The sequence below is a fragment of the Aethalodelphis obliquidens genome, unplaced genomic scaffold (genome assembly GCF_003676395.1).
Source record: "Aethalodelphis obliquidens isolate GAN/ISIS:26980383/991018 unplaced genomic scaffold, ASM367639v1 scaffold70, whole genome shotgun sequence".
In the NCBI taxonomy this organism is placed as follows: Eukaryota; Metazoa; Chordata; class Mammalia; order Artiodactyla; family Delphinidae; genus Aethalodelphis; species Aethalodelphis obliquidens.
In genome coordinates this window covers 5,990,188-6,008,583 of record NW_020838014.1, presented here as the reverse complement: position 1 = coordinate 6,008,583, position 18,396 = coordinate 5,990,188, and the positions used below count along the sequence as shown (strand labels likewise).

The window sequence follows — 18,396 nt, the reverse complement described above, 5'->3', positions numbered from 1 at the left end:
TTTGAAAGTAGCTATAGGCCCAGAAATTGCCCAAATTGGAATACTTGGGCAAGGGACAACTGAATCCATGGGATAAATATGTAGATCTTCCTAGAACAATTGTAATAGACACAGACTGCAAAGAAGGAGAATCGCTTTAATAAATAATTCTTAACCATAGTAAAAAAAAAAAATGTACTCAAAAGTGTAAAAATTAAATACAATTTTAAGATAAAACACAGTTGTGCAAAAGGGGATAATTTTATCTGGCTAAGCCCTTAAACTCCTGGTCGCTGGTGTTTGGGTAAAAAAAACTGTGGAAGCCCTGGATTGGGCATGTTATTCACAGGCTCATTTGTGGCCCAAAATTATAACTTAAATTCCTAACAGGTAATTATTATGCATCCACAAATGGAATGTTTTGTGACCCTGAAAAATTATGGTTATAGAGGCAAGTACTATAGAGAAATGTTTATGGTATAATATCAGTAGGAGAAGAAACAACAGCTTGTATGTACATTGACCTTTTTGTGGGGGAGGGGGGCATGGTGCGAGTTTATGCATATCAGTATCTCAAAATGGATTTCATAGTTTTAGGGAGAATTTGTTTTCTACATTTTTCTGTCATATGGCTGTACTTCTTTATAATGAAAAAGATTCAAGCTAAAGATGGGGAATTTGAAGCTGAAAATGGATATCTTGATTGCCTTGCCTTGAGGTGGTGAGTGGATAGAAAGAGGACCAGAAGCAGTCAGGCAAGAGCAGAAATAATAATAAAAATACACACATACACACAGGGGAAAAAACAACTGATAATCAGTATGACATTCATTCTCAGCATTAATAATGTGATTGATACCAATAAAAGCGTAAACCCCTGCCTTTGATTCTGGTGTGTACTTAACATGGTGTTCTGGATGTTCGTGGTGTATCATTTCGTATATATTGTGAAGTCCAAACCAGGTAGCAACTGGAAAGGTACTGTGTTTCCTTAGTGCCCTCCTCTGTCTGCTCTGGTAGCAGTTGGACCCATGCTAACTAATCCATGTTAGTCCATTCAAGTTAATGCCAAGGACTCCCCTGAGGAGGAATGGAGAAATAACCTGTTTGATAATAATCTTCAGTTGTTACCTCTTAGCTTCCTCTTTGTCATGGTTTGTAGCTACACCACTGGGTCATGCTGGCCCTGCCCATATCGTGTCTCTGCTTTGTGTTTAATGTTTCTCTTAAATTTCATCCTTCTTGTAATGGCATATTCCTCTAACTGATTCAGGTCACATTAAGTTTGAGGCAGAGCAGGGAAGTGCTGCCCAGCCCACTGCCGTCTGCTCACTAAACCTGTTCTCATTTTCCTCATTCAGTTCAACGTCAAAGATGCTAACAAAATTAGCCCTCAAAGTGAGCCATGTGAGGCATCACTTCTAATGTCCTTTTATAGTAATTCTTGGTTACGTGAGAGCCATTAGTCCGTTTCTCAGTGGAGACTGCAAAGACTTTCACTGAATGCAGGTAGAACCTTCAAGAATGATTAAAAGTCTAGAAATTCTCCCTCTAATGGTTTTGATACCGTTATTCCAGAGAGAGAAAACCTGGTAGTTGACTGAAGAGCTGTTTTGAGTATGTGAAGAGTTGTTTGAAAGGACGGAGACTGGTGATTCTCCTCCACCACTTAGAACAAGACAGAAAGGGACCATACTGTAGTATTATGTGCACTACTAAACACTGGCGTGAGACACTTCCCCTGAAGATCTTTTTAAAGAGGTACTCGTTAGTCTGAGATGTCTCTCTGCAGTGCCTGGGGTGCAGATTAATCTTCTGGGTTTTTTCTCTCTTGGCATCTGTGAAATAGACTACTGTACAAAATGATTGTTATCTTTATTTTTCTTCTAGGCTCTCTTATATTTTATCCATGTAATGGATCACATTGCTGTGAAGGAATACGTATTAGTATATTTTCACACGCTGACCAGCGAATACAATCACCTGGACTCTGACTTCCTGAAGAAACTCTACGATGTTGTTGATGTCAAGTTAGTTATCTTCTCAAATTATGAAGGGGGAAAGCAGCCTTTTTCTTTCCGAGTATTAAGCAATAGCAAACATCGTTGTGTATTTTGTGAACGGATAGTTCATGTAACTAAGATTTTTATTTTACTTAGATTGGATATTTTAATAATAGGCCCTCCTTAACTCCAGTTTATTTTGTATCAAAGTAAATTCATATGTAAACTTTTTCCTGCTTTTAAACACCTGGAAAAAGAGTTAATTGTTCATAATGGTGACTGGTTTTAGACATGGCTTATACTGACTCTCTTTTTGATTTTGAATCAGGTACAAGAGGAATTTGAAGGCTGTTTATTTTGTTCATCCAACATTTCGTTCAAAGGTACGGTATTTTTCTTTTTAGCTAAATCTTGAATTTAAGTGCACTACATGCATATTAAGATATATTTCATCATCTTCTTGCTATCACCGTTGTGACTGCTAATTTCTTTGTTTACCCTTCCTTTTTAAGTGATCTTGAGTTGTGGTCCTATTTTGGTCCCATGTAACTCCAGTATCTTTGTAGGCGACCTTTACAGGCCTTTAGTCCCTCAGTCCTTGCCTCTTCATGCTCTTTGTTAATCTGGGCTTTTTTCTGCCCTTGCTCCTGGCTAACTCCTATTTATCCTTCAGAGCTCAGGTCAACAATTACTTTCTGTAAAAAAACCTCTCTGATCAATCCTGCCACTAGTAGGTACTCCTGCATTGTACTTCCTTAAGATTTTCTAGTCTTCCTTCATTGTTGTTTTTAATTTTAATTACTAGTTTAATTTTCTACCTTATGTGTTAGCCTGCCAGATCTCTGAGAGTTATTATATAGCTGTCTTTTATAGCTCATATCATATATAGCTCATAATTATATCCCTAATATCTAATCCTGCATCTTGATTTCATCAAGATATCTAGTCCTTTGGTCCTTTTACTTTTTCTGAAAATACCTTCTTTTTTTTTTTTAATCTTTATTTTTCTTCCCTATCCAGCCTAAAACTCATGTTCCATCACTTCAGCCACTCTTGTCAATAAATAACCTATGTCTAAAATAACCTGTGACCTCTTAGCCTTGCATCACACTTGCCCATCCAAACCTGATCTTGAGCTATTCCATCATTCTGCTTTCTTCACTCCCGTATCTGGGTTGCTGAGCAGTGGTGGAGAAATCACAGAGCCATGTGAATTTGGGCTTCTCAGCAGACTCGCAGGGCATTCACTGCTAGTGGTCCTTTGATGCTTCACTGAACAGTGTCCCAGCATGGCTGTGTGCTCCCCTCAAGCTCTGTCCTACCAGCAGCTCCTCACTGCAACAGATGGCCCTGCCTCATTCTTAACTGAGAACATAGAACACATCACTGAGGAGCTCCCTGTCTTCTCCCTCCCACCCCAAACTTACGTGCCGTCTCCTCCTATCATTGCCACTGTTTATTCTGTCACAGAAGTGTGTTCCTTCTTAATGAAGGGGAGTCCCTCTACCTGTGCTCTGGATCCCATAGTGATAATAGCTAATGTTTACTAAGCACTTACTGTGTGCCAGTTCTTCTCATGAGTTATCTTGTTTAAGCCTTATATCTATGAAGTAGATAGTAGTATTATTCCCACTGGATAGGAAAATGATGGATGCTTAGAGAGATTAAGTAACTTTTGCAAACTAAGCAACTGTAAAGTAGCAAAGGCTGGATTTGAATCTAGGCATTTGAATTCCAGAGCCTACACTCTTCTCTACACATATATTGAATATTTTCCCTGTCCTCAGGAACCTCTCTTCAGCAATTATCCTCTTTCTTATCTCCCATTTTTCTGGATCTAACTCATCAATTTTTAAACATTCTAAAGCCTCCACTTATCTCTCTTCCCCTTTACAACCAAAATTTTTTAGTGTAATCTCTGCTCACCATCTCCATTTGTCATACACCTGAAATTACTCCAGTCTGGTTCAGATCCCACTATGGCAACTAAAGCTGCTCAGGCTAAAAACACCAGTAATTTCTCTTTCCCTATACGCTTAAGCACAGTTGTCACTTCTCCCTTGAAACACTTTGTCTTGGCTTCTTTGAAACTTACCCTGCCTAGTTTTTCTTCTACTTCTAGCCACTCCTTCTCAGTCTCCTTTGCGGTTCCCTCTTTCTCTGCTCATTGTTTGAGTGTTAGTGTCCCCAAATCCTCTGACTTCTTTCATTCTGTACTTCTTTTTTTTCATTCCTGTGTTTTCAACAACCCTCCAAAATATATGCAATTCCCAAGTATATGTCTGGAGAGGCAGTAAAGTCTAATGTTTGTGAAAGCATGGATTTGAGATTCAGGTAATGTAGGTTCTAATCCCAGCTCTACCAGTTACCAACTTGTTTTCTCAGGCAAGTTATGTAACCTCTATGTGCTTTAATTTCATCTTCTGTAAAGTGGGGATAATAGTAGTACCTACCTTGTGTAGTTGTCAGAAGGATGAAGTTAGTTAATACATGTAAAACGCTTAAAACATTATCTGGCATACAATAAACACTCAGTAAATGTTAGCCATCATCATCATTCCTGTGCTTAGACCTGCTTGTTGAACTTCTGATCAAATATCTTCACTTAGATGTTTTACAGGCCCCTGAAGTTCAACCTTCTGAAAACAGAACTACTCATGTCGTCATCTCCCACTCCCTCCCAAACTGCTTTTTGTATTCCCTATCTTTGTAAATGAGACCACTGTCTACCCAGATGCCTAAGTCAGAAACAAGGGAGGCATCCTTGGGTACTTGCCTTACCTCATTCTCATCATATTGCATCACTTCTGTGTGCTTACTATTGTCCAATTCTATGCCTGTGTCTTTAGTCCCACTGCCTCTACTTTAGTTCATCCCACCATCATCTCTTACCTCAAAGGATGCAGCAACAACCTAATCAGTATTCACGTTGTCCTGCCTCCAGTATAGCACTGTTCCAGGTGCCTTCAGGCCTGCCTAGTGAAATTTTCTTATAATATTAATATAAGAAGCCAAAAGTATTTCCTATTTACTATAGGGGCTTTTGCAAAAGTTTGCCAACCCCTGGTCTAGGCAAAGAAAAAAATAAGAATCTGAATATATCAGTGTGGTTTGGAGAAAAGATGACTTATTATTTGGGTGTGAAATCCCAGGATTTAGTGATTTATTAAATGAGTACGGGTGAGAGAAAGGACTGTGTCATCCATGACTCCCAGGTGTCATCAGATGTAGGGACCATGGATTGGGATGTAAATTTGAGAACATCATCAAGTAAATAGAGCTTTAACTCTTTAAAAGTGTTAATGAATAAAATCATAGACTTAGACAGCTAAAGAAAGACCCCTGGGATCAGGGAAGGAGATCAAGAAGAAATAATCAAAAAGCAGCAGGAGAACTGAGATTGGCTAATGCTGTGGAAGCCAGTGGATGGGAAAAGCATCAGAGATGGTAGAAATAGTTATTTTAAAGCACTATGGAGAAATTAAGTAAGATAAGTAGTGAAAAGTCCTTATTAAATTTCATAACTAAGATGAGTGAAGGCTTCAGTGAGAATATTTTCCACTTTGGGATTTGTCACTGTTTACAGAATTGTTGTCTGTCATTGAAATACCATCTTTAAGTTTTGCATGAAGTATTTTAATAATTCTTTTAAAAATTGCAAATTTCTTTTTGGTCCCTCAGTGTTAGAACAGCACAGTAGAAAGTGCTATGCTTATGGGAACACTGCTTGGCAAGGCTTAAAAAAAAAAAGTAAAATGTGTAAACAGTCAATTAAATCACTTTGTCTTTCCTACTCTTCTTTCAGTTGAGTTCTGATTACATGGTCTTATCAGATAATATATTATTAACCTTCCTAACCTTTCTCCTTATTGGAAAAGTTAACTTTGTTATGCTCAGCAGGTGGCTAATTTTTTCTTTCTATAGCACATAAGAAGTGCTTGACTATTTCCCAAAATCTCATCATCCATTTATTTTTGTATTCATCCAGTAGCTACTGAAATTTTTTCTTTAATGGAGACAAACAGAAGAGTATGTCGGTTTTTAGTATGTCTTTGCAAGAATGTCTGCTATCCCCACTTGTATTCAGTATTGTACTGGAGGTTTTAGCTAGTGTAATATGGCAAGAAAAAGCAACAAAATGCATATAGATTTAGAAAGGAGTAAATAATGCTGTCTTGATTGTCATTAATAGATGACATGATTATCTATATAGAAAACCCTATGATATCCTCAGAAATGCTACTAGAACTGATGAGTAACTTTTAGCACGGTTTCAGGGTTTAAGATCAATATTCAAAAATCTATTATATATATTAGCAAGAAACAAATTGAGATTTAAAAAGCAATATAATTTTAACTAGCATCAAAAATACCAAGTACTTAGGGATAAATATGACAAAAGATATGAAAAACTTGTATAATACACTGCACAAGTTATGTATACTGCAAAACATTAATGAGAGAAATTAAAGGAGACCTAAATAAATGAAGACATATACTGTATTTATGGATTAGAAAACTGAATACTGTTAAATTGTCAATTCTTTCTAAAGCTATAGATTCAATTCAGTCCCAGTCAAAATTTCAACAAGGTTTTTTCTGTAGAAATTCAATTAAAATGCACAGAATCTAAAATAGCCAAAACAACTTTGGAAAAGAAGAACAAAGTTAGAGGACCAACACTGCCTGCTTTCAATGCTTATTCTAAAGCTACAGTACTCAAGACAGTGAGGTATTGGCATGAAGATAGACAAAGACATCAATGGAGCACAATTAAGAATCCAGAAATAGATTTACGTATTTATGGATGACTGATTTTTTTACAAAAGTGCAAAGTCAGATCAGTGGAAAAAGGTTAGTCTGTTCAACAAACAATATTGGACCAATTAGATATCCATATGCCAAAAAAAAATGAACTTTGATCTATATCTTGTATCACACAAATGTAAAACAAAACTTTTTAAACTTCTAGAAGGAAGTATAGGTGAAAAAGCTTTGTGTGACCTTGAGTGTAAAGCGAATATTTCTTAGATACAACACCAAAAGCACAATCCATAAAAGAAATTGAACTTTATTAGAATTTAAAACTTCTGCTCTTTTAAAGGTAGCTAAGAGAATGAAAAGATCAACCACACAACCACAGCCTGAGAGAAAATCTTTGTAAATAAAACATTTATCTGATAAAGGACTTATCTTTAGAATATATAAAGAAATCTCAAAACTTAATAATAAGGAAACAATTTAGAAATGGAAAAAATGATTTGTGCAAAACACTTCACCAAAGAAAATATACGATGATAAATAAGCAAATGAAAAGATGTTCACAATTACTTATTAGGAAAGTACAAATGAAACCAAAACAAGATATTACGTTCCTATTAGAATGGCTAAAATTTAAAAGACTGTGTATCAAATGTTGGTGAGAATGTGGAAGAACTGGAACTCCCAAATAGTGCTGATCAGAACGTTAAATGGTATAGAAAGTTTGGAACACAATTTAGCAGCTCATTTAAAGAGTTAAACATACACCTACTGTGTGATCCAGCCATTCCACTCATAGATACTTACCCAAAACAAATGAAAGCATATCCATTGCCTGTATACAAATGCTCATAGCACTTTTGTTATAGCCCCAAATTAGAAACAACCCATATACTCATCACTGAGAGGACTGATAACCAAACTGTGGTATATCCATACAATAGAATACTACTCAGCAATAAAAAAAAGAATGAACTGTTGATATATGCAACAAAACAAATGAATCTCAACATATTTACGCTGAATAAAAGAAGCATGTACATACCAGACGAGTGTCCATACTATGAAATTCCCTTCATATAAAATTCTAGGGAATATGAACTAATGTATAATTTTTCTACAGAAAGTAGAGCAGTGGTAACAGAGGAGGGGCGGGAGGGAGGAGTTACAGAGGACCCTGAGAACCTGTAGGAGTGATGGGTATGTTCATTTTCTTTCTTTTCTTTTTGTCGTTGCTGTTGTCATTGGCTGCGCCGCGTGGCTTGCGGGATCTCAGTTCCCCAAGCAGGGGTTGAATCCGGGCCACAGCAGTGAAAGCCCGGAAGCTGAACCACTGGGCCACTGGGGAGCTCCCAGTGTTCATCTTCTTGATTGTGATGATGGTATAATGGGTGTATACATAATGTCACAACTTAACAAATTTTATCCTTTAAATGTGTGCAGTTTATTGTAAGTTGGGTATATCTTAATAAAACTTTTTTTTTAAACTGCATGAGATGTCACTGCACTGCCACCAGAATGGCCAAAGTTTAAAAAACTGACGATACCAGATATTACCAATGATGTGGAGTAACTGGAATTCTCCTACAGTATAAGTCAGAATGTGAATTTCTGCGACCACTTTGAAAAAAGTTACGACAGTTTCTTATAAACTCAATATATACCTAGTCTGTGACCGAGCAATTCCAATACTAGGTATTTACCCAAGTGAAATGAAATATATGTGCATAGAAAGACTTCTACAGGAATGTTCACTGCAGCATTAATCATAGCAGCCAGTGACTGCCAGCCAAGGTGTCCATCAATAGGATTATGAATAATTAAACTCTGCTGTATACTTGTAATGGAATATTTCTTGGCAATAAAAGAGAACATCGATACTACTGATATACACAACAGCATGAAGGAATCTTAAAAACGTTAATGCTGAGTGAAGGAAGCCTTACATAAAAGAGTCATACTGTATAATTCCACTTATATGAGATTCTAGAGCAGGCAAAACTAATGCTTGGTAGAAAAAAAATCAAAACAGTGTTTGCCTCTGGGAAGAGGGGCGTGAGGGAACTTTCTGGGGTGATGAAAATGTTTTGTATCTCAATAGGAGTTTTACTAATACAAGTGTGTACATCTGTCTAACCAGCAAAAGTACACTTAAAATCTGTGTATTTCATCGAATGTAAATTTTATAGCAAACTGAACGAACACTGAACTCTAGTTAAAGATATGAATGCTGTATTTGGGGAACGTTTACTGATGTCTGCAGTTTACTTTGAGGTGCAGCAAAAAAGTAAGATGGGTTAATAGATGCATAGAGGAACAGATAGATGTGTGATGAAGAAAACTTAAGGAAAATGTTAATGATCGTCTGAATGATTTCTGTACCAGTGTTCCCTGTAAAATTCTTTCAACTTTAGTGAATGTTGGAATTTTCATCCAAATTATGAATCTTCATAATTTTTTAATGGAAAAAAAACTTCTTTAACTTTTGTCACAAATTCAGACTTATCCAAAGAGTGTTACTCTGTACCAGACTTACGAGAATACATAGCCACTGTTTGCTAAGATCTGACTTTAACCCCTCCTTGCCCACACAAGAGTCAGTGAATAGCTGTCTTTCCCCCACTTGGACACCAATGGATAGACATTACCAGAAATTTCAGTGTTAGAGCCACTAGCGTTGGTTGCCACACCATTGGAATTGCTTCAGGTAGAAGTCAGTGCAAATGGCGGGTAGGCAGAGACTGAAGAGCAGATGTATGAAGTGAAAGCCATTATGTTACCTTTCATAATATTTGGGGATGGAGAAAATGATGAAGGATTGAGAAAATAAAACCCACGTGTAATGAAATCCACCATTATTTTATACTAAATCGAAAACTGTAAATGGAGGGGTTGTAATTATAAAATAATGAGATGAAATCAAGGGATAACAAAACAATAGAATCACTGTCCTGATTTCCATACTTCTCAGATCTTTTCCAGGGCACTCCACCCAACGTGGTAAGTTGACTGCTCATATAAATCACTACTCTTTTTCTTTCTTGAAGTTCAGTAATAGAACGTGAACTAATAGTATTTAAACCCACTGTTGATTCTGGCTCTAGTAGATGACTTAAGTGCATACATGTGTGAACAATCTTTTCCTAGTTTACGTTGTCTTGTGATCCCATGTTCCTGGCTGTGCATTTGTGAATAATTGGATGAAAGAGTTTCTAGCATTCACAGAATATCATAGCAGCCTTTTTTTCAAATTTTTAATTCAGTTTTTTAAAATAGTAGATACTGAGTAAAGCAAGTTTACCTAAATAAATGTATATCTATGACTTATGTTGTAAATAATTGAAAATTAAAAGCTGAGCTACATAAAAATAAAATGAAAAAAACTGAAGACAATGCTCTTGGGTCTCCCTGAATGGAAAACTTGTAACTGGGTTTCCACTTCTGTCTACTTTGAGTAATTTTCTCTTGCTAATACCTAAAGAATGTAAAGGAGGTAATGGGAGAAAATGCAACAGAGAAATGTGTTTGTCTTTCAAAGAGTGTGTGCCTAAGATCACTGCCCATTCTTCCCCAACCCAGCCTTCTCTTTGAATTTACCACCACCAGCTCACCGTGTCAGTACATGCAGCATAGTCAAGAGTCCTTTCATAGAACTGTATAACTAAGAGGGACTTTAAAAATCATTGAAGTCCAACTTGCTCGTTTTGTAGATGAAGAGACTGAGGCCCAGATTGAAGTACAACTTGTTTTTGTAGAATGAAGGAACATTCGACCATCCCTAAATAGTACTAAAGTAGTAAGTCCAGAAAGTATTTGTTAATTCTCTCAACACATATTGAATTGCTTACTTTTCATGTTGAGCATTACTTAGACCCTATAAATCCCTATAAATATGGTATTGAAGAGAATCCCCAGACGGGGGAATTTAGTCTATTGAGAGAATCAGCTACTGCCACAAAGAGTGTCAGTTATGTAGTAATATGAGTAAGCACGGTGTTGTTGGAACACTTAGAGGGAAGCTGCTTCTCCAGCTTTGGCTGGAGTGTAGGTACTCAGTGAAAGCTTCCTCACAGAGGTGAGTTCTGACCTGAACTCTGAAGGACAGTTCTTAGCCAGGCAAAGAATTGAGGAAAAGGGTTTCAGGACTAAACGAGCAGCATGTAAAAAGGTCCTGAGGTAAGAGACAGTGGAACACAGATACCCTGTGTAGTCCCTTCTAGTTCCGTAATTTTATACCTTTTTCCACGTAGCACAGCTCCTTGCCTGTGATAGGTATTCATGTGTTTCTTTGGGCCATTCATTGATTTAGTACTTTTTGCCTTAGGAAGTTGTTATACTTATAAGCTGGCTCCTTTTCTAGAGTCTAAGCCCCCATTAGAGGAATGGCCAGGTCACTGTTACCCTGTATCACCTACAGCCGTGTCCAATGCTTAGCACATAGTAGATTCCCAGTCAATGTGTAACTCCTTGCACAGTATCTCCTGACACATCCGCAAGGTTCTTCTCCGTTCTGACTCTACAATCTATTTTCTTAACCTCTTCCTAGAATCTCTAAAATCTCCATGGTCTCTCCGTAGCTCTTACTAGTTTATCAGCTAACTGGTTGTAGAGCCCCTAATCTAGTTTGCAGAAGTTTGTATCAATTAGGTATATAACAGCATGTGCTTTGAAAACAAAACAAAAAAAAACTGATGTAAAAAACTGGGGATTGGAGTGTAACTGACAATCTAATCTGATTTAAATTAACTCACTTGGTTCTAGAAAGGCCGAGTACCTCCCGCCCCCTCCACCACCCTCCAAATAAGCTTGGTAAGATGAGAGGTTACAGAGGGTAGTGTTAATATCTGAGGCCTTATAACTGTCATTGGTAGTATAGCCGAAATAGATTAGTGAGCCAGGCCATGAAACTCAGTATGAAATAGGCCTTATCTTCATTCATTCATTCTTTTTCAAATACTTGAGAATGCATGGTCTGTCTGTACCTTCTAAAACTTTAGACCATTCTATGAATGTCTGCCAAGTACTAGGGAAATTATAGAAGTGAATATAAGAAACTACTTATATTCCTATGAAGTAAGATAAGTGCTATAAATGAGATTTAAACATAAGGTTATGTGAATTCAGTAGAGGGGATAATCTGTTTGGAGCTGTAAGGGAGAAATAATGGTAGAGATGAGTCTCTACCGAGTCTTGGAAATTTGGATAAGATTCTGATGGAGATAAGTGTAGTGTTGTCTCTGTTATTCCATGCCTTTTCTCATAAGTAGGTATGAAGACAGTATGTTGTATTAGGGACCAGGAATATGTGAAAGGTTTGGAGCAACCACTGGAAAACGTGATAGGGTGTCAAAGAGAAATTTAAAAAACAATTGGCAAGTGCCCAAAGTGGCATGTACTGTATTTATAATGTACCCAGTTATATACTGGAATGTACTATGCCCGTGCACTGAGAATTCACATGCATATGTTACCTTCTTCTGTAAATAAAATGAGGATAGCAGTAACATTGTACCTACCTCATAGAACTGTTGTATAAGCCGTTGGTAAACATGACTAATTATGATTGCCAGTTTGGATAGATGAACAAGAATTTGTAAATTCTAGCTATTGTTTAGCTAGAATGCCAGTATAGTTTGCTATCAAGAATTCTCTTTTTTTGGAACCAACAAATTTTGCAGACTAGCTTTTATAGAAAGATTGCAGTGTCATGAAGTGAAATGAGCAAAGGTGGCTCCACGTCTACAGAAGATTCACTTTGACTGAGAAAGAGACTGCATGCCAAGTGTCAACAGAAAAATAAATGTCTCAAAACTTGGCAAAAATTTTCAGTCTCATTTGAAGTAATGAAAAGAGTTGATGAGATTTGGAGATGTTAACCATTTTCAGAGTACCAGTGAATCAGTTCTTCCATCAGATAATGCAGTGGTTTTGACCACAGCCCACAGTAAGAAGCATATTATGTTACATCCCAACACATGACATGCACTGGAGCACATAGACATGTAAGAGAAACTGAAGCTTCATGAGACAAAGCTCATCTTGCCACATTCCCTAGTCATTGTTGCTCTAGCATGTTTCTGTTCGTTGTTTTTAATACTGTTCACAATCCACTAAACTGATTGCATAATCCACTGATGCACTACAACCTGCACCTTGAAAAACACTGCTTATTACAAGATTTTTTTGATATCAATTTCAATTTCAAAATAGTTTTTATCTAGCATAAATTTTCAAAATCGTGTATATTTCCAATTCAGGCCACCGGCTTAAATTTTTTTTTTCTTCTATTAATCAGGTATCAACATGGTTTTTTACCACCTTTTCTGTCTCAGGACTGAAGGACAAAATCCACCATGTGGACAGCCTCCACCAGCTGTTTTCTGCCATCTCCCCAGAACAGATCGACTTTCCTCCTTTTGTCCTTGAATATGATGCCAGGGTAAGAAGTACCAGGAATTCTCCCTTACCTGGTGTATTATCTTAACTATTTTATAGTGCAAGTGCGTCTGAGCACATCATCTTTTCATTGTAAGATGATAATGCAATTAATGTGTTTGAATAAACTTGATAGTATCGTTTGACATTCTTTTCCTATGGTAACTTTAGGAAAATGCTTGGTTCTAAGGGGGGCGCCTTTCCCCCAGTAAACTTTTCAATGGGAAATATTTCTGCTGTAGGTTTATAGCCAATCCTTGCTTGTACTGTCAGTTTTCCATCACCTTTGAGACACACCTCTCCCTAATTTTGTTAAGACTGAATGGCTTTTCATCTACATAAATAGAGCCAGAAGAATCTGTTGGTGTCCGACATTTTCAGCGTTAATTGTAAGCCGGGTCGCCTATCCTAGTCTTTACCCTATGAGAAGTTTCATTTTGCTAAAAGTTTGTATAAGTGACAACCAATACATTATTTCTTACAGATACATTTATGAATCTATCAAACACTAAGAAAGGACTACTCTAGAATTTCATCAAAGCTCTATTCCATTGTACTTATTCACGCTATCACTTTAGTAGTTAAAAACGGAGAAGTAAGTAACACACTTGGCCCAAAGGTTATCAATTGCCTTATTTAATTATTGCTGATTGCATATTTTTATGCATGAATCAGAGAATATATTTGCAGGTTATATTAAGCTTAAAATGAATTATTCTTAATTATTGTACAACGTATGTACAGTAAATATCCTACAAGACATTTTCTCTCTAACGTTTTTACAACTTCAGTTATGATTTCTGCTACAGTTATGATTTCTTATGTGAAGAGCAAAGTATTTAATGTGTTCTAATGGCTAACAAAATGTCATGTTTTGCTTTTGCACAAAGAGGATTTGTAATTGGAGTCGCTGGATCATAAATACAAAGTTTGTTGAATATATGGGAGGCAGAAAAAAGAGCGTCCAGTTTTATTTCTTGCAGGTTGCTAGAGCAGAAAATTGCCTTATTATTTTTTTGAACTATATATCACTCTTCTTAATATTTAAACAAAAATGGATAGCTGGAAATGTGAAAGGCACTGAAAGACATTTTGCTACCAAAAATTTGGAATGATGATTCAAAGCTAATGTCCAGATTTACCATTTATTTTCTGGTGTAGAAATATGTAAGTTAGGATGTATTGGTTAGACAATCCAAAAGAGCAGGTTTTTTTGTGGGTTTTCTTTGTTGTTTTTTTTTTTGCGGTACTCGGGCCTCTCACTGTTGTGGCCTTTCCCGTTGCGGAGCACAGGCTCCCGTTGGCGGAGCACAGGCTGCACAGGCTCAGCGGCCATGGCTCACGGGCCCAGCCGCTCCGCGGCATGTGGGATCTTTCCGGACCGGGGCACGAACCCGTATCCCCTGCATCGGCAGGCGGACTCTCAACCACTGCGCCACCAGGGAAGCCCCAAAAGAGCAGTTTTTAAGCCAACACGTTTTCTATATACTTAAGGGCCTACAAAGCAGGCTTTCATTAAATATCAACACCGCACTCAAGCTTGGTTTTGTTTTTTTGTTCTGTGTGTGTGTGTTTTTAGTGTTTTTTTTAATATTTTATATATTAAATACAGGCCTAATTAATAATGTGATTAATCAAAATGAAATAAAATAACCTACAATCTAACACTTAGGCCACTGGATCATCTTTCTGTACCTGTCTTGGAGCTTTCTAAAACTGAGATATCAGGCCATCTATATATAAAGGCCAAAGAGAGGAATAAAAAGAGGAAAGAAACAGAAGAAGGAGTCAGGAGATGATGTGGAAGGGGCAGGCAGAGGGCAGATCCCTAAATACACTGCAGCTTTGCACATTATGCTGCGGTACTTTGGCTCCTTCGTAGTTGGTGGGGAGTGTTGAGCAAGGGAGAACTGCCATTGTGTTCCTGTTTAGAAAGATGGCTAAAGACACAGTGTAGAGAGGGACCAGACGGGTAAAACTGGAGGCAAGGAGACAAATAAGAGGCTGTCAGAGGAAGCCAAAGGAGAAATGAGAGACCAGAGCCAGGCAGTGGTAGTGGTAATGGCAAGGGTTTGAAGATCTTAGAGATAGTTAGAAGTAGACGTTTTAGGGACTAGAATCCACAGCATTATGGTGACTGAGCAGCCAGCCATTGGGAGGAATGAAGGAGGAAAGAAGCCTGAGGTGACTAACAAAGTTTCTGCTTTGGGAGACTTGGAGAATGGTGTCGCCACCATCCCAGAGAGGCAATTTAGAGGAAGAGCACTGGGGGTGCTTGGAGAAAACAGACAGGTGGTCTGTTCAGTTTGTGACACACTAGGTTTGAGGTGCCCCACGGGACACTGAGGTGAAAGGCTAGAAGGTGGTTGGATAGTACCTTGTAAAGAAGTTTTCCTTTGCTAGAAAGAATTAAAAATATGATTAGAGAAAAGGAAACGAGTGTAGAGTCGTTCAGTTTTATTATCGTATTCAAGTGTGCTTTGCCCATAGTCCTTTACTTGGTGAAGGTATGACGTGGTTGGTTGTCGGCAGTGAGCTTCTATTTTTCTGGGTCTTTTGTGACTTAGTGACATAAATTTTATAGGATTAAAAGGAACCTTTGGCGGTAATTAGAAGGTAATTTTTGTCTATCTGGATCAAAATGGTACTGAGACCATTTCAGAAAGGGAGCTAGTCAGCACTCTTATAGTCAAAGAAGAGAGTGTAGAGATTTACTGGTAACGATTCTTCAAAATTCTGTGATTGTTTCCAGAAATAGAGAAAGTATTCGACTGCTCGGCAGTCTCTTCCACAGTGTGAGACTAATATAAAAGCTTTATTTCATAGCATTAAGAATTAGATTTTCCCTTCTTACTTTATCACAATTTAATGTAGATACAGGAAGCCTAGAAAAATACCGTAGTGGAATGGAATGGAGAAATCTTAAAGATGGATCGTGAACCATTTCTTTTCAGTTGAACTGCAGGATAGATTTCTGTCTTCAGGCATGTTTCTTAAGCATGGCTTCTATGCCTGTTGAGGATACTGGAGTGATTAGTTTAACGGATCCTGGTAGGAAATTCTAAAATACAAAACAAAATTTTTCATTAATTTTAGTGAAGTATCCTAAAATGTAGCCAATCTTTAGATTTGTTTCTACTGAATTTTTTTTAACCTGGTCAGATGTATAATCAGAAAGTTAAAAAAAAAAAAAAAAGAAAGAAAAGAAAAATAGAAGAAAGTAAGTTTTCCTAGATATTCTCTTGTTTTCCTGGTTATGGTCCCAGGATCAATTTCTCCTCCAGAGCATCTGCTCTGAAGAATGGCAGAGCTTTTGATTCACTTAGTCACTCAAATAACATTTAACTGCCTATTATGTTCAAGACTGGATGGATTTAATGCTCCATAACTATAATGTAAATATGCCATAAAGCAATGCTGTTTTCTTCCCACCTTTCATTCTCCATATCTAACTATTATCTTACATTAATGTTAAGCATTTTTTGTTTATGGTTTACTGGAAAATAAGTTACTTGTCAAAGAAATACTTTCCTAAATAATAAGAAATGAATCTTAAGTCTCATAAATGTAATTTTGGTCTATCTACCATAAAGCTAACTGTCTTGATTTTTATAAGATAAAGTTAGCCAAAATAAGGTCAAAAAATTTCCTTACACTGATTTATTGCTTTCTACGTTTGACATTAAAGTTCTAGCATTCAATTCTCCACCTTGATCTTGAACGCCCTAAAAACTGTCATTGTTAAAAGCCTCGCCACTCAGGCATGTCATGGAGAGACTCATTTCTGCCAACACAGTTGTAGTTATTAAATTCCTTGATGATGATTTTTGTTTCATAACTCAAAGATTCGGCACACAGCAAGACAACACAGCCTAACAAAAAATTCACTTTGTTATAAAGCAGAAACTAACGCACCATTGTAAAGCAATTACACTCCAATAAAGATGTTTAAAAAAAAAAAAAGAATCTGGGCTTTAGATTTGGATAGACATGGATTTAAAATTCAGGCTCTCCTGGTTGCCGGCTTGGTGACCTAAGGTGAGTGATGCCATCTGTGTGATCCTTAGTTTCCTGTTCTGTAAAATGAGGATGTTACCTACTTTATGGCATTATGTTGTGAGGTTATAAAAGGATAATGAAAGAAAAGTGCTGGTTAAGTGTCTGGCATATAGAATGTTCAATAAATGGTAATATTTTTAAATCTCATCATCCTGATTACCTCTGCCTACATTATACCAACTCTGACTGACTCCAGTGGAATGGCTCTGTTGGCTTGAGGGCCTGCTCAGGGCCAGGCATGTGCTAGACATTTTCTATACGTTAGATCATTGGCTCTAAATCCCTTTCTTTTACATTCCCAATTACATTGATCTTATTATTTAATGTTCTTGTCTTTTTTTCTTTCTGCAGGAAAATGGGCCTTATTATACGTCTTATCCCCCATCACCAGATTTGTGACCTGCTATCTTTCAGTGCTACTGGTTTCTAAGGACACCACTTTCTCCAGAGATCACTACCTACTGAAGTGATATTCATTTTTGCTGTACAGCTCCAGAGAGCCTTTTGTCCCCACCTCTCTGGTATTTTTTTATCGACTGTATATTTTCTGACACATAAGCAATCTGAAAATGGTAGGCCATTCTGAACTGTGCACTTATTTTAAATTTGTATATTTGTATCAAATGAAAATGTTCACTTTTCGAGGGTTGTTAATAGAAATTGGGGAGCAACTTTTGAGTATCTTCAGTTTCCTGAAAGGACACTGGATTCTCCATTAGACAAGCCACAATATTGTTCACATCATCTCTTTAACATTGCACGCTTTCTTTGTGTACTCAAGTGTTTCTCAAAATATATAGAACCAATGTATGCTGACTGGATGTATTGTTTGCTTCAGACCCTGGCATTACGTTTTATACAGATAATTCAGTTATGCTAAAAGAGAATTGTCTGGGATCAAGGACGTAGAAATGTATCTGATAAAAAACATCAAAATCATCAGCAAAATATAAGTCTTAGAATTTTACCGCACCAGTGAAGACCGAGACTTAAGGACTAAAGTTCCTTAGATGGTATGTTTTAAGATTGTCACTGTTCTGGTCTCAACAGTGGGGGAAAACAAGAAGACTGTTTCTTCAGCCTTTTTCCTATCATCATAGATGGTTTGGTCTCCATATTCAACAGGACTGCACATATTAGTACTCTTAAGTGCAGGGCA

The 18,396-nt window shown here is 37.1% G+C and overlaps 1 protein-coding gene across 3 annotated transcripts in view; it reads left to right on the top strand.

Annotated features, from left to right (window-relative positions):
- GDAP2 (ganglioside induced differentiation associated protein 2) overlaps positions 1–18,153 on the top strand; it is a 71,168-nt gene extending 53,015 nt beyond the window's left edge. The window contains exons 11-15 of one of the 3 annotated variants that reach the window (XM_027091144.1): positions 1,870–2,009; positions 2,311–2,365; positions 9,715–9,743; positions 13,076–13,182; positions 17,589–18,053. In XM_027091144.1, coding sequence (XP_026946945.1) covers positions 1,870–2,009; positions 2,311–2,365; positions 9,715–9,743; positions 13,076–13,169 — 318 coding nt within the window. In that variant the 3' untranslated portion in view covers positions 13,170–13,182; positions 17,589–18,053. Of the gene's footprint in view, positions 1–1,869; positions 2,010–2,310; positions 2,366–9,714; positions 9,744–13,038; positions 13,184–17,588 lie in introns of those variants that run through there. The other 2 variants (XM_027091143.1, XM_027091145.1) reach the window with 2 other exon arrangements.
- The last annotated feature ends 243 nt before the right edge of the window (positions 18,154–18,396 follow it).